This window comes from Pieris napi, chromosome 11 (assembly GCF_905475465.1).
Source record: "Pieris napi chromosome 11, ilPieNapi1.2, whole genome shotgun sequence".
Taxonomy (NCBI): Eukaryota; Metazoa; Arthropoda; class Insecta; order Lepidoptera; family Pieridae; genus Pieris; species Pieris napi.
This window is the reverse complement of record NC_062244.1, coordinates 12,479,832-12,495,834: the sequence shown is the minus strand read 5'-3', so window position 1 is coordinate 12,495,834 and position 16,003 is coordinate 12,479,832. Positions and strand designations below refer to the sequence as shown.

The window sequence follows — 16,003 nt, the reverse complement described above, 5'->3', positions numbered from 1 at the left end:
ACTCAGTAGTCAGTACTCCCTACTCACTAGTCAGTACTCAGTAGTCATTCCTACACAGATCATTTGCAGTCATTACTCATTTGTGTTTTTTTTGTAAATTGTGATTAATTCAAATTATCACTGTATACGTTTAAAAAATTAAACGTATGTACAATAAATTAAGATAATTTTATTCATCTGACTTTTAGTCAAATTTAAAGCTTTAAAATGGAACTGAGTACAGGAACGAAAAACTTTCTTATATTTATTCAAGAAGATTGGAAGTTGTTGTTATGCCTTACTGTTCTATTTATTTTATACTTTCATTACACAAGTTCATTTGATTACTTTGAAAACAAAGGAATAAAATTCATGAAGCCAGTAATTTTCCTGGGAAATTTGGGGCCAAGAGTATTTGGAACAAAATCTTTTCATGAATTACAAATAGACATTTACAAGCATTTCAAAGGAAACCCCTTTGGTGGTAAGTGACCTTTTTTTCTATATAATTATATTTGGTTTTAATGTAGTTATAATATACATTTAAAATGTCACATTACTCATTGAAATGATGTAACTTACAGGAGTCTTTGAAGGCCGTAGACCAGTATTATACATATTTGACCCAGACCTTATTAAGTCAGTGATGATAAGAGATTTTGATCATTTTACTGATAGGAACACATTAGGAAGTAGGGAGCCAAAATATATAAGTAGGAGTCTTCTTAACCTAAAGGTAATTAATTTATGAAATTTATATGTAACATATTATATTATTCATACAAAGTAAATATATGATTTCAAAGTTCCTTTATCAAAACCTACAAGATTCATTTAAAATTTAAGAATTTGTTCGTCATTAAAATTGAAAATTAAAATTAATGTGTTTTAGGGTGCAGAATGGAAAGCTGTTAGAAGTATAATGACACCAACTTTTAGCTCAGCTCGTCTCAAAAATATTCTTCCTTTGATTCATTCATGTGCAGATCAAATGGTTGATTTTTTGAAACTATATGGTAAATTATTTACTATTCTGTCATTTTTTAAAATTTAAAACTAAGCATATCGTTATTTTAATAGAGCTTACAAAATCAATTCTCAATTTTAGTAAAAAAGAGAAGTAAAAGTACATTGTGAATTAATAACCATACAACTGCTATTTTCAGAGAACAAAGATGTAGATATGAAAGATTGTATGGGTCATTTTACATTGGAAGTCATAAGTGTCACTGCATTTGGTATAAAGAGTGATGCCTTGACTAAGGAAAATGCTGAATTTGTTAAGGTAATGAATAATATGAATCCAAACTTTGTTGAGTTAATATACACGAGACTCAACACACTCTAATGAAGATGTTTAGTAATGTAGAAAATATTTTATATTTGGTTGAAATAGAATGAAATATGATTTTGTTTGACTTTAAATTTTTGTGCATATGTGAAAGTTAAATATAATTTCAATTACAGGAAGGAAATTTAAAATTACATTTATATATATATTTAGTATTTACATAAGGATATAGATATATAAATTAAAATTTCCAAAGTAATTTTAAATTTCCTTCCTGTAATTGAAATTATATTTAATTAATTAATAATATAAGTATATCCTTATGTAAATTGGAATTGAAATTATATTGAATTTTCACATATGCACAAAAATTTAAAGTCTGATAAAACTGTCAAAGTAATCAATTGGAGCAGTTTCTCTTGTAAGGTTCGTCTTCAAAATCAAAATTGTTAAAGTTTTGCCATATCTTGAGCACTGAAGTGTTCACTTGAATAAATTATATACTTAACTAATTCAGTCATAGAGCAGTTAAGAGGACTATTAGTTGTTGCTATTAATCATTAAACCACTTCAAGATACATTACAACACTTAGTCATGATTTTAAACAAGCCAGTAAACCTATTTACCTTATCTTATTGATAAACATATTAAATATTTATTTACATGACAGGAGATAAGAGGGCGTCCATAAATTACGTGCGGTGTTTAAGGGGGGGAGGGGGTCGAGCCAAATCTCATTTAATCTTACGTTGGAGAGAGGAGGGGTCTCGGCAAATATCACGCAAATTTTTCTGATTAAAAAAAATTAAGGAAAACGGTTAACCCTAAAGGCCATCTCTGCAACTTCCCGCTAACTCCATACCTAAATACTCAACATTTCACTTATTTTGATTTTGAGTTTTCCGAGGTCAAAAGTAAGAAACCCATTGAAAAATCTTTGAAAAATCTCACGTGAGATTGGGGGATGGGGTTGAATAAAATCTCACGACATCTCACCAGGAGGGTAGGGAGGGACAAAAAATAAAAATAAAAATCTCACGTAATTTATGGACGCCCCCCAGGTAAGAGATATAAATAAGACTAAGATTGTGCCGTCTTGTACGAATTCACCCAAACCCTAGTTCTTGGAAATGAATCAGTTTACTCTGTCATCAGTTTAACATTTAAAGATTTGTGTATCACATTATATTTTTAACCCGACTCAAGTGCTTTCCAGGGGCCATGGATGGCAACAGAGTTTTAAATTAAAGTTCATTTATGTTTTTCAGATAGCAGAAAAGTTTAACTATATGCCTCTTTATAAAAGATATTTCGTTTTCTTTGTATTATTGTTTGTTCCTGGTCTATTCAAATATCTCAATATTTCATTCTTGAATGGTAAAACAATGAGTAAACTAAATGAAATATTGCAAGTTACGAAGGCTGAACGTAGAGTCTCTTCATTAAAGTAGGTGTTTTATTTTATTAATTATTTTTAGATTTTGTGTTTATTTGTGTTTTATGCAATTTGGTAGTCTGTTTTCGATAAGGTTTTTAAAGAATGTGTTGGTAATGGTAAAAATGAAATATCTAGTATCCCTTTTTGTCTCTAGAATGCGGTTAGAGGCCAAAGTTCAAGCTATAAATCATTTAAGGGCTAGGGCCATATTACTGCCAATTCACCTGTTTACGGGAGAGATGTGCAAACAAAGAGTACTTGTGTTTGAGCAGACACTTGTGCAATAATATAAATAATATATTTATTCGACCTTTATTGCACAATATAAAAACGTTTTTTGCTAAACAAATGGCACTGTGAAATGGCGGCAGCGACCCTACCATTAACGGAACTCTTCCAGGCAACCCTAATAAATCATAACACAAATATAAAAAGAATTGTAAGCAAATGCAAGAGTATATATGTATATGGCACTTTTAATATATGAAAGATAATTATCATTAATCAATACTTAAAAATAATATAGACGACTAATTAAAAATTAAAATTAGCTGGCCATATATCCTCAAAACTTTGTACAGTTAGATATTATACAATTATTTAATCTAGTTCAAATGGTATATTTGTAGGCATAATGACTTCTTGCAACTAATGCTTGATGCAGCGCAAAAAGAGAAGGATCAGGCAAAGGATAAAGAGGAATTGCGTAAGTAGTTTTATTATACATATTAATATAAATGGCGATGCACTTTGCATACCAGACTTTGCGTGGGCCGAACGCACTTAATTCTCCTTGTTTGCGTCCTGCCCAATAAAAGTAATAATAAAAAATTATCTTGCTGTTCAGAAATGCAGTATTCCCATATCTCAAAAACCGATTTTTATAGAACTGTAACCTAAGTTGGAAAACACGTGTAAATAAAAATTCGACATAACTTAGTTTTCAAGAATACTTATGAAATGTAGCACGTGCTTAGACGCCTAAATGGATCTAACTGAAATATTATCAGTTTGTGGTATTCCAACAATATGGAGAGATACCGTCAAAATGATGACATAATTTGCAAAAAGCGACAACGCAAAAGATGTATTTTTTTATATTTATGTATTCCATCCGAAAGTTAAGTTAATTCTAAAGTATATAAACTACAGTATATAATATCTATAAATACGACAGCAATATGTACCATAATTAAGCTATTAAAAGAAAGAGCAAGTTTATAGTATAAAGGTAAGATTTAGAAACGGGTCTTATCGCGAACTATGTCTGTGTATGTCAATAAGTGTATTGTTTGGATTTGACATACACAAGTCACGCTTGACTCTCAACCCTGAAGTTTACCCTCAGACCGCATTGCCATTATTTTGTTGACAGAGCTTGGGAAGACCGCCCGTACTCTTAAAATAGCCATGGACAATTTGTTTCCTTATAACACTGGTTTTGTTGAAGAAAAAACATTATCTACCTGAGCTCTAAAAAAATATTGTACATATTCTTATTCTTGATTAGCAAGTTAATTTTACACACATTATATTTTAACATTTGCAGGGCAATTAATATTTTAATTTCTATACAACTAACTTTCCTTTAATTTAAATTTTCTCACTAAGTGATACATTCACATTTTTTCAGAAATAAACTATTTTTGAACCAACCTGTTTGATGTTAGTAGAACTTTCATTAATATTTCAAATCCAGTATATATTTCTGTATTGAAAACCAAAAAGTCCAAGAGGGTTTTCAAATCTGAGTAACTTTAAAATTTCAGATTTAGACGATGGAACAATAGATGCCCAAATAATCTTATTCCTTCTCGCTGGATTTGAAACGTCAAGTTCCTTGTTATCGTTCGCAATACACGTGCTAGCAACACGGCCAGACCTACAGGAGAAACTACGAAAACACGTTATAGAAGTAACGGAAGGAAAGGAAATTAATTATGACCTACTCACAGAACTTGACTATCTGGAAGCATTTCTCAATGGTGAGATTTTAAAATATTTAAATTAATTAACGCATTGCATTCAACTTAATATAATTATTTTTAAAAACAGCACAGATAAATAAAAAATGAATAATTATTATTTATTAATTAATGCGGGTAATTTCCAGAAACACTACGCATGTACCCTCCGGTTGCAAAAGTGGACAGAATTGTTACTAAACCGTACGTTTTACCCGGGTCATCTATTAGCCTGGAGGTCGGTAAAATGGTGTCCATACCGATATATGCCATTCATATGGACCCAGAAATATATCCAGACCCACAAGAATTTAAACCAGAAAGGTTTTTAAAAGATAACGCGGCCAGAACGTCTCATCTGTTTTTGCCGTTTGGAGCCGGACCTAGAGTTTGTATAGGTGTGTATAATTCTATTACTTTCATCGGAAATACTATTTTTTAACTATACAGAAACAGTTGTATTACAACCATTTACATGTCTAGTCTAATTTAAGAATTAAAAAAACCAGTGGCGCTCCAATCTTATTAGGTCTAGGCCTCAAATTTCTGTATCTATTTCATGATCATTGGTTAATCTAATAGGCAAGCAGGTGAATCAGAAAACTGCGTCTGACACACGCCGTCGACTTTTTTGGGTATAAGGCGAGCCGGTTTCCTCACGATGTTTTCCTTCACCGTTCGGATGAAAGTTAAATTCGCACATATATGTCCATTGGGGCACAGCCGGGGATCGAACCTACGACCTCGAGGAATCGCACGCTAAAGCCACTAGGCCAACACTGATTTCCTATGTCTAAATTCCATGATTTTATTTTCAGGTCTTCGATTTGCAATGATGTCCTCAAAAATGGCAATGGTGTCACTGTTAAAGAATTTTAACTTCAAAATCTGTTCGAAAACTCAAAATCCTGTACAATTTGATAAACGTGCACTTATGTTGAAAGCTAGCAAAGGATTATATGTTCGTGTTGAAAAAATTTAAACCTGACTCAAAAACGGGAATTTTTTTTGACAGTAAATACAGATTGGTTCCGATTGCAAGAATATACATTAATTTGGTTATTATTATTCGTTGGTCGTAATGGTTTCCCAGAAAATATTAGTACAATTTAGTTTTCTAGTTGAATATTTTAATTTAAATAGTAGTTATTAAGTTGACTTCTACAATCGTTTTACAATGATTCCCGCATAAAGGTACATCTTTAGGTCTTAATCGTATTAATAATAAACAAAACCGGCTGTATGAAGATTTTTACTCAAAGACTCTCATTTGAAATCTCTTAGTACTTTTTTAAAAGGTAGTTCAGAACAAGAATTATAATATTTTCCTGAAATAGTCCTGAATAGCTGTGCTAAGGTTGAATTTTCCAGCATTGCATTGAACTTCAGTTTTACGTAGTATTTTGAGTAATTGTAGTTTGGTATGACAGTATAAACAGTTAAATTTTTCAGTATTAATAATTCCTATAACACTCAAAATAAATTCTCCATTTATATGGTTTGTCATGTAATGTGAAATAAAAATAGTTATGTTAAGTAACAAGTACATTTAGTACTATGCTTTTTATTTTAATTTGGGTTAAGGTATATTTATTGTTTTGGTGAAAGACATTTGATAATATATTACCAATTTTTTATAGAAATTCCATCTTATTGTGGATTTTGCCATATTATTGTGATACACATTTACATAAATCTCAGATATACAATAACGTTTATTTTATAAAAAATATCTTTCTGACACATGAGATTTTTTAAATATTTTTGCTAATCTGAATAATCGAATAATTCTCTACACTAAGATAAATAGCCAGTCTTCAAATATTATTTCTTACTTAGTTTAAACTACATAATTTTTGTTACCTACACAAAGTTTAGTACAATGTAACATATTTGGAGATTAGATATTGTGATAATTATACAAATATGGTATTTATTTTGTGAATAAATGGTTTACAATAAATTTGGTTTTATTTCAAAATCAATTGTATTTACATAGACTTTTAGTCATAGGATATTAAAATCCTATTAATGTGACATTGTATAATACACATTATAAAGGAATGAATAAATCATAAATATAAATATTTTGGCTGTAGTTTTTAGTTATAGATTTTAAAATGAAATTTGACTCAATTATGTCATACATTTTTATTCCTGCAATAAATCCTTAATTATTGTCATGTTTCTCAAAAGCTGCTATGAAAAAACCTATGGAGTTTTTGTAAATCGAGTCAACTGGCCTTAGTGGGTCTTCCTGAGGTCCAAAACGTTGCATCATTGCCCTGTTAACAATATTAATTTAAAATAAATATTTTACAACCAAAATTTTAAACATGTTTTAAAACCATATTAATTGTCTATGTAGTTGTTTGATCCAATAAAATAATCTTTCTAAATAAGTACTCAGAAAATTGAAACAAGATACGAAATCCATCAAACTATATAAGATATAGTGGCAATCACAAACTGATCAAACCTTAAAGTAGAATCCATAATAAAGACTTGTCTTTGGTTTACGGGAGCGCAAAATAAAAACGCCAGGTTATTTGTATGTAAAGTTAGTATGTTTCCTATATACATTGTCAGAAACCTTTATATTACAACACAATTCATATAAAAAAATAGTATTGAATTATTACTAAACCCCTTTCTTCAGGTTGGTTAAAATTACTATGTACTACTGGAAAAAATTACCTTTCTGTATCAGTGAGGCCAGAATTAGCTAAGCCTGGTCCTCCACACAGAGGATCGGCTGCTATTAATTTTATATTTGGGAAACTGTCAAGGGCCCACTTTACTAATCCTTCATTTTCTTCTATAGTAATAGTGCATGTGCTGTATACCAATTTACCACCTTCTTTCAAAACTTTAACAGCCTGAAAATAGTCAAAATTGTTAATAAAATAGTAAAAACCATTTATTAAATTTTTCATAAATAAAATAGCTTTCAGGTAGAAAGCAGGCAAGCTATTACATAGTATCATTATCTTACTAACATTTGTATTGTATCTCTTCTAACATAGATTATAATTTATAGACAAAGGCCGCATTTCCTTGCTGTGCAACATTCCTAAAGCAAAGAATTGAACACTTACTGCTTCGAATAACTTCCGTTGAACATGTTTGTATGATTGTAACATTTTTGGTGACATATTATTTCTTATTAATCTTGGTCTTTGGCCCAAGCCACTGCATGGTGCATCAAGGAGTATTTTATCAAAATAATTTGATGGATATGGTGGTGGACCACTTTCATTGCCAGATTCTGAATGAATTTTTCTTGAATCATATGCAAATGCATTAATACAAGTCAGATCTTGCATTTCACAATTTTTTTTAATTAATTCAACCTTTTTCTCTGTTCGATCTATAGCAGTGATGAAGGCCTGAAAAAATGTATAATACTGTGAAATATGTAGTTCAAACTTAATTCAGCTATTTTTAAAATAGCACTAGCACAAGAGTTTTAGATTGAAATGTTAGTACAATTATCTTTCAGACCTCTAAGGCACAGATGATTGATACCTTAGGGAAAAATAATTTTGCACAAGGATTCTTTATTATTTAAGTACATTTATGGGATAAACACTCAGATATAAATCTAACCAATTTTAACTTAACTTACTTTATTATATGACATTTCGCCTAAATGTGTTGTTTTATTACCCGGGGCAGCACACATATCAAGTATCTTCTCATTTGGCTGAGGATTTACTACCCAACTACATACAATAGATGGCAAATTTTGTAAAACAACATGGCCACTTGAAAAGCAGGTCTCATTCACAACCACTAGTTTAGATTCTGGACATACGGTTTCAACAGCTACACCACTAAAAACAATTAAATCATTTTTTTTAATACACAAAGCATTATGCAAAACTACATGATTTTATGGCAGATTTTGTCACCATGTAATAAGTACATGCCTTGGTTGTATACCTTCATCAAAAAGATGAGAGCGTAGCTTCTTTAAATATCCAGTACCTACATATTTCTTATTTCCCAAATATTCCACTTTTAATCCTCTTTTACATTTCTCATCAAGGTCAGCATAAATATCAACTAAAGCATCAAGTGTACATCCTGAAAGTTTGAAAAAAAATTACTGTAATAATATTTTTCACTAAATGTGTGTAGAAGTAAATGGTAAGGTTAGCTAACAACTTTTTACCCTAGATAACATGGAATTACAAGTCCAAGAAATTAACAACTGCATGTTTTAAGAGTAGCTTTTGTGTTTATTTTGATTAGTATAAAGTGAATTTGTATAATGGAATATTATTATCTTCAAAACTATGAAGTAAAGTACAGTCTTAAAACTCATAGTTACCAGGTGGCAGCCCAAGAACTCCAGGTGCATAAACATGAGAACCTCTCAAAACAGCTGCACCACATGCAGCATCTACTATGACCTCATGTTTACCTTTTTCTCTGACTATGGTTTCTGGCCATTGATATATTATTAAACAGTCCGGTCTTACGAAAAAATATTGAGGTATTTCATTTAAATTCAAAGTATTTCTTTGCTATAAAAAATTTAAAACAATATAACAGATTCGAATGTCCTTAAACAAATGTACATATATCATTAGGTCTGTTATAACTTACCGATAATAATATATGTTCTAATTTTTGTATGTTAAATCCTTTTAATCTATTTATTCTAAAACAAGTGTGATTTGGAGTTTTTTCTAACCATTTACTTACGGAATCGTCCATTTGAACCATTACCTAGCGATTTTTTACTATTTTTATTTCAAAAATACAATATTTTTAGAGCATGAAACAAATAACTTAACAAGCACACTAGTATAACAATGTTACGTCTATGACATAAGAAATACGAATACTGTTATCAATACGTTAATTACGATCAACTATCAAGCAGTGATGCCAAATGCCAATTGCCAATTGCTAACTCCTATAAAATGTTCCCCCTAAGATCAACTTCAAATACCCCTAAATGTCGATCAAAATCCCCTAAAATTTTTGTTGTACACTTGGTTTGAGAGGTAATTTCAAATATGAATTAAAAATAAGTTGAAGTAAAAAATAGCTGTTGTATTTATGTGAGTGTATTTTACATATTTATATATGTTAATCAATGACCGAATAATATTAATGATAAGAACAATGAGATGAAACGATTCTTATTTTTTATTTCTTAACTTTTCTTTCTTCGAATTCAGTTTTTCTTAAAGTTTCTTGGCAGATTTTTTTTGCGACTTCGTCATTTTCTTTTCATACATTATTTTTAAAGCTTTTTGTACTTTTCTTTTTATCTGTTCTGTTACAGTTAAACGAGACAGAACTAAAATAAAAAATGAATTGCTTCAATGTCACCTTTTTTTCCTTCTAACACAATATTATTAAATGTCATTGGGATAAGCTTCAAATACTTCCTCGAAGGCATCGGCCTGGATATCGCGCTGCGTTTTGCTGTCGCTGATATTTTTGAAATCGTACATATTCATGTTGATCATACGGTCAGAAGGAACAAATTAGACACATGAAATTATTGTTTTTCGATATTTAAGCTGTAGCCAGGCTTGGAGTTTATATTTGGTTTAGTTTGTTGATTGCGTTCGAAGCTTAATATAAATTATATTGAATCGTGTGTTTGTAGAGAAAAAAAATTCTTGAATAAAGTACCCCCTTAAAATCCCCCTAAATAAATGTACCCCCATAATCCCCTGGACATCTTGATTACTCCTAAATTTGGGGGAAAACGCCCACGTTGGCATCACTGCTTTGATAGCATTGATAAGAGTACAGTTGACATTTGTGATTTGAGAATACACATAATTATTACAATGTGTTGACACATTGAGTTAACGAGTTACCACAGGCTAGGAAGACTCAAATCGCCTATTAGATAAAAATTGGAAGCGAACTAAAAGTACTCTTTGATGTGTCTGTGTAGTCTTTCTAATTTCTGAAATTGAGTAGCTTTTTTACTGATAACAGCTTATGTTAAGTTTATTTTCCAGCTTAAAGTACTAGGCTAGAAAGCTCACGTCTACTACCATGATAGCGCTGCGTTGTCAAGTGACACCACTTTAAAAAAGTTACAGGTATACTATACTATTTGCTCGAGTCTTCCTTTAAGGCTCATGTTAAGAAACCTTATCAAAATGAAAATAAACTGCACGCTTGGCAGACCTGCACTCTGCAGTGTTCGTTTATAAACCCTGCGATCGACCGCAGAAAAATCGCACCATCGCCGCGCAGCATTTTCTATTAAGAGCGCTTTAGCTCAACAAAAAAAAGTGCACTAGGTATATGATTTGCTAGTGTCTGCCTCTTTGACTTTTATGAAAACATAATATATCGCCGTCTTCTTAATTTACGATATAACAGCTCCGAGGGCTTTAAATATATGTTAAAGTAAGTCACATAATATATGTCTAGGTATACATTATGAGATTTTATCATTATGATATTTAAAAGATAGCTTAAATATTGTAAAATATTGAATTGTGATTTGGAGAAAGCATAGCATTTTTTTATTTTTGTCACTGGCCACTTTTGGCCGATACGTGGCATAGGCACGAACAACTTCCACGTTAGCCGCCATTTTGATTTTTGACACTCAGCGAAAATTGGTGACTTCATTGAATTCAAGATTGATTCTTTAAATAACGTTTAAAATTTGTGCAAAAATGTAAGTACGTGGTTGGAAAAATACAAGTATTGCAATTTTATAATATATTGGTGATAAAAAGTTCATTTTTACAATATTATGAAGCTGAGGGTGGTGACCGCAACTGAATACTAACAGTGATGTCGGCTAATCTTTGTTCAATAAACTGAGAATACGTTATAACATAAATATTGCTCTTTGCTTCTGGGAATTGCTTAATCAAACCATTTATTAGTCGTATTGTTTAACAAAATATAGTTTTTACGCATCAGTTGGGGTATGACTTGCCATGTCATATACCAATACTCATTCCATTGATTGAATGTGCAACCGATGAGTCAGAAGTAGCCTTACATCTACAATTATCCTTTATTTCTTTCAGATTATACTTAAGTCGCCAAAATGGGGAATATGTTTGCAAATTTATTTAAGGGCCTATTTGGCAAAAAAGAAATGAGAATATTGATGGTTGGTTTGGATGCAGCTGGTAAAACCACAATTCTATATAAACTCAAATTAGGAGAAATCGTAACAACAATTCCTACAATTGGTAAGTAATACAACATTATTTGTGTAATTAATCATGTATAAAGTATTGTATTTCAAGTAATGTCATGTGGCATTAGTTCCTTTCATTTTTAGTTGAACTCATTAAACTGTTTATCAAGTTAGTTGCTTAACTTTAGAGCTTTGTCAATGCCAAATTGTGTAATTACAGTTTAAAGTTATTTTAGTGATAGTTATATACTTTTCTCTTCATTTTAATGTTTTGCTATAAATTTACTTAAACAATGGATTCTACTCTAAGACCAAAAGCCATATGTAGTGACCTATATACACTATAACTACTCACATAGATAAAATAAAATAAAAAGTCAATATAGTGTCCGTTGTAATTTTCTACTAATTTAAATCAATTGTATATAATGTTTAATCCATTAATACTGCCTGTGTTTGCTCTCTGAGGAAACAAAATCTTAACTGATTTTAAGGTTCATATAATTTTGAGAATTAAGATTGAAAAATCCTTCACACTCTAGGATTATTGCACTCAGTTAGACACAAATTCTGATTAAACCTATATTATTTATAAGTAAAATTTAATTACATTATTTATTTAAGCTATATTATTATATAAGTAAATTTTTTGTGATAACTTATAACACCCATTAATTATTCCAGGCTTTAATGTGGAGACAGTAGAATACAAAAACATCAGTTTTACTGTATGGGATGTTGGTGGTCAGGACAAAATTAGACCATTGTGGAGGCATTACTTCCAAAACACACAGGTATATTCATATAATTTTGTGTGCTATGTTTTTATTTAGCGATTTTGAATTTGGATGTATCTCCATACTTGTATTTAAGCCATTGAATAACTGCTGTTGGGTATTAATTAAAATCTGTTTTTTCATTATGCTCACTAACATTACACACACACTCAATAATCTTTGCTTATATGTTTACTTAAAATTCCAAAGAGATATATATTTTAAATAAAGTGAAAACATGTAAAAATGTAATATAACTATATTTAAGATCCTTTTTAATTTATGGATTAAACACATTTTTTTTACTATGATTTTGTCTATTACATACATATCTGTTAAAAAAATATTTTTAAATTGAACTTTACTCTACCTCCTGCTGTGCAATTTAACCTACATTTTACTATTTTCCATCATACTTAATAGCTCTAGCAGGTAAAGAAAAACAAAATATTGGCCTTGATTAGTAAACTAACTAGGCAAAACGCCAAAGCAAAGTGCCATTGTAATAATTAAAAATATTTATTTGGTATTATGACACTTGTTAAAAATTTGTCGATAAATAATGTTCTCTAGAGATAAATGATGTTCTCTGAGGTATTTGTTAAAAAGGAATTTTGTAAGTTGAAATATACTTAAAAACGATATTGATATGCATGCTGAAAAAGGATGCTAATAATGATTAAGATACATAATAGACCTTTTTTATAGATTAAAGTGTAATCTATCCCCTCTGAACAAAATATTTATTTGGTTTAGATCTTTTCCTAATAATATTTTTTGTCTGCAGGGTCTTATCTTCGTAGTAGACAGTAATGACAGAGAGCGTATAGGAGAGGCGCGTGAGGAGCTAATGCGAATGTTAAGCGAAGATGAGTTGCGGGATGCAGTACTCTTGATCTTTGCAAACAAACAGGTACACCATTTTATACAATTTTTGAGATGTTATTTATGTAATTATTAAGAAAAATATGTCTACTTACCAAAATAAACATAGGCAAATTTTATAAATAGACGAGAAAGTCTTTTATACTACTAAGCCTGAATATGTAACAATTAAATTATGGTAATATATCATTTATTATCTTTTTACAATAGTTGACACAGTTAAAATAAATTGTATATGCAGCAGGAAATTAATAATCATATCAACAAGATTTACAATGGCCTTGATAAGCTATGTGACGCAGTACTATGTAGTTAATTTTGGGGCATATCTTGAGCTAAATTTATTACTAAATGTTTTAGTTTAAACACATTTCTTTTTACTTAGTGGTTATTCGTTTTATGTTAAAACTTTATAAAGTAACTCCTTCCGAAACTTGGTTATAGAAATGTTTTGGTATGGAGGGCAATCATTTATTTTTCTTTTAAATCTCTCAAGTATTTGGTTTTATGTAATTGAATATTGTGGACTCAGTTTCGGCAGTTAGGCGACCATTCGGTCCGTTGTGCGGAACCTTAGTGGCTTTTGAGAGCCTGTGCCTAGAGTGTATTTTTTCAACCTCTCCCTGCCTAGGACCTGCCCAACGCGATGAACGCGGCCGAGATAACGGACAAGCTGGGCCTGCACTCGTTGCGCAACCGCAACTGGTACATCCAGGCGACGTGCGCCACCTCCGGGGACGGGCTCTACGAGGGACTGGACTGGCTCTCCAACCAGCTCAAGAACGCCAACCGCTAACCGCCCACTTCACACTCAGAGACTATGGTTTAACTTCAATTTATTTGCTAATGTATTATGTGAATCAAATGTATTACAGCGTATCGCGTCGATCCGCCCGGGCCGCCGCTTCAACCCTTCGGAATACCGTTTTTAGTTTGTCTCCTCCGGTGGCCGGATCTCTCTTCGTCGCCCCCGGTACTTATTTCTCGTGTGACGTTGAACAAATATTGTAAATGCGAAATTTCTTAATTTGCCATCGCGATGCGGATAGGCGACTGACGTGATAGTGAATCACATAACATGTTTTATAAGTGTAATATGGAATAAGTTATCGTAATAAAGTATTTAAAGTTAATTGACATCTATGATTTTCGTTAGCGTAGTGCACCTTCAGTGCAGAGGTAGAGCGCGGTCCGACTTCGCCGCGGATGACTTCTGTGGAGTCCCATTTTAGTCCCCGACATATTCGCATCGCTTCGAACGCCGCTCGGAGCCATCGGTTTTGTGCATATTCCATTTATTCGACTTACTGTATGATTATAGTTTATTTTTTACGGAAGTTAACTAGGTAGATTAAGCTGTTATGTAATTTACATCAGAAACCCGTTCGTCGTCGAATGAGCCGCATTTATGGATGCCTTCGCGACGGACCGATTATAATATTTAATTTAGGTGTATTATGTATTAGATTACTGTCATTTGGGAAGTTCCGCGTACGGGAAGCGGTCGGAATCCTCTACGGTACTTCGCTCTTACACAACTAATTATAACTTAGCATTTTTATAATAATTTAGATGAGATTGTTACACAATTCAAGGATACAATAATTATGGAAAGTGTGGTAAAGAGAGTACTTTTTAATTTTATGAAAAGGTTTATTGAAGCAAAATGTGACATTCCGGTTTGTCTTACTGCTGTATTATGGAATAAAATATCCTCACCAAAGCTCGTTTTTCTTATCGAAATCCTTTATTGTAGATTGCCTTCAGTGTTATCGAATTTGAAGTTGTAGAATGACATTAAGTATATTACTTAAACCGAAGTTATTAGGCAATAGGCCTCTACGTCGGACAAGCGACACCTTCAGGCGACAGAAAGCAAAAAGTTTAAGAGATGCGAACTAAGGCTTTACTTAGCCTTAAATCTTTTTAAAAATTATAGTCGCTCGCCAAATGGTGAAATCAATACAAGAAACTAAAACGCTAATTTCGGCATTTAAAATCTTTCATTTTTTATATAATTGGGGGGGCGAACGAGCCTGATGCCCAAAAAGGGAAGTCAACGCAGCCTATAGATGCCCATTTTTAGTGGGTGCGTTACCGGCCTTTGACGGAGGAGTACACTTAAATTTAAAGAGTTGGAGGTCATATCTCAAGGAAGACACCCACCGGGTGTAGATTCCACAGTTCGCTAGTTCGCAAAAGAAAGTAAAATTAGTTGCAGAGACATGTTTACTACTTTTTCTTAAATAACAAACATACGTAATGTGTGTTATTTAAGAAAAAGTGTATTTATTATTGTATAGATGTTGGATCTATGTATCTTGAAAGAAATGAAATTCGTCGGGTTTGCGACTGCAGCACCATGTAATCGAGTAGGGAGCCGGGTAAGTACGCTCTCTTAGTAAGTATGAAGTTGATAATATTACCAAACAATAATGCAGTAGGTATCTACTAGCTTTTAAAAAATATATAAAATGTGCCATATCCCTCATTGGGGTGTAAGGGAAGTTGAAACATTAGAC

General features: G+C 31.7%; 3 protein-coding genes across 3 annotated transcripts; 2 read left to right on the top strand and 1 right to left on the bottom strand.

The window, feature by feature from the left end:
* The first annotated feature begins 16 nt into the window (after positions 1-16).
* Positions 17-6,636, top strand: LOC125053819 (cytochrome P450 9e2-like). The gene is made up of 9 exons (XM_047655389.1): positions 17-463; positions 564-715; positions 872-995; positions 1,146-1,264; positions 2,540-2,718; positions 3,339-3,415; positions 4,479-4,694; positions 4,823-5,071; positions 5,492-6,636. The coding sequence occupies exons 1-9, from the start codon at positions 208-210 to the stop codon at positions 5,653-5,655; spliced, it is 1,536 nt and encodes a 511-aa protein (XP_047511345.1). The 5' UTR covers positions 17-207; the 3' UTR covers positions 5,656-6,636.
* Positions 6,637-6,809: 173 nt separating this feature from the next.
* Positions 6,810-9,516, bottom strand: LOC125053820 (tRNA (cytosine(72)-C(5))-methyltransferase NSUN6). The gene is made up of 7 exons (XM_047655390.1): positions 9,288-9,516; positions 9,010-9,205; positions 8,606-8,762; positions 8,302-8,509; positions 7,772-8,062; positions 7,371-7,552; positions 6,810-6,958 (listed from the first exon to the last, which is right to left on the bottom strand). The coding sequence occupies exons 1-7, from the start codon at positions 9,405-9,407 to the stop codon at positions 6,844-6,846; spliced, it is 1,269 nt and encodes a 422-aa protein (XP_047511346.1). The 5' UTR covers positions 9,408-9,516; the 3' UTR covers positions 6,810-6,843.
* Positions 9,517-11,185: 1,669 nt separating this feature from the next.
* On the top strand, positions 11,186-15,204 carry LOC125053738 (ADP-ribosylation factor 1). The gene is made up of 5 exons (XM_047655258.1): positions 11,186-11,343; positions 11,705-11,872; positions 12,505-12,614; positions 13,384-13,509; positions 14,113-15,204. The coding sequence occupies exons 2-5, from the start codon at positions 11,725-11,727 to the stop codon at positions 14,275-14,277; spliced, it is 549 nt and encodes a 182-aa protein (XP_047511214.1). The 5' UTR covers positions 11,186-11,343; positions 11,705-11,724; the 3' UTR covers positions 14,278-15,204.
* Positions 15,205-16,003: the final 799 nt, after the last annotated feature.

Excerpts from the sequence above, each read along its gene's own strand:
- LOC125053819 (XM_047655389.1), top strand. The coding sequence starts at position 208 with ATGGAACTGAGTACAGGAACGAAAAACTTTCTTATATTTATTCAAGAA. Across the intron at positions 464-563 it reads CAAAGGAAACCCCTTTGGTG|GAGTCTTTGAAGGCCGTAGA; the intron begins GTAAGTGACCTT and ends TGTAACTTACAG. Across the intron at positions 996-1,145 it reads TGATTTTTTGAAACTATATG|AGAACAAAGATGTAGATATG; the intron begins GTAAATTATTTA and ends TGCTATTTTCAG.
- LOC125053820 (XM_047655390.1), bottom strand. The coding sequence starts at position 9,407 with ATGGTTCAAATGGACGATTCCGTAAGTAAATGGTTAGAAAAAACTCCA. Across the intron at positions 8,510-8,605 it reads GATGAAGGTATACAACCAAG|TGGTGTAGCTGTTGAAACCG; the intron begins GCATGTACTTAT and ends AATTGTTTTTAG. Across the intron at positions 7,553-7,771 it reads AACGGAAGTTATTCGAAGCA|GCTGTTAAAGTTTTGAAAGA; the intron begins GTAAGTGTTCAA and ends GACTATTTTCAG.
- LOC125053738 (XM_047655258.1), top strand. The coding sequence starts at position 11,725 with ATGGGGAATATGTTTGCAAATTTATTTAAGGGCCTATTTGGCAAAAAA. Across the intron at positions 12,615-13,383 it reads ATTACTTCCAAAACACACAG|GGTCTTATCTTCGTAGTAGA; the intron begins GTATATTCATAT and ends TTTTGTCTGCAG. Across the intron at positions 13,510-14,112 it reads TGATCTTTGCAAACAAACAG|GACCTGCCCAACGCGATGAA; the intron begins GTACACCATTTT and ends CTCCCTGCCTAG.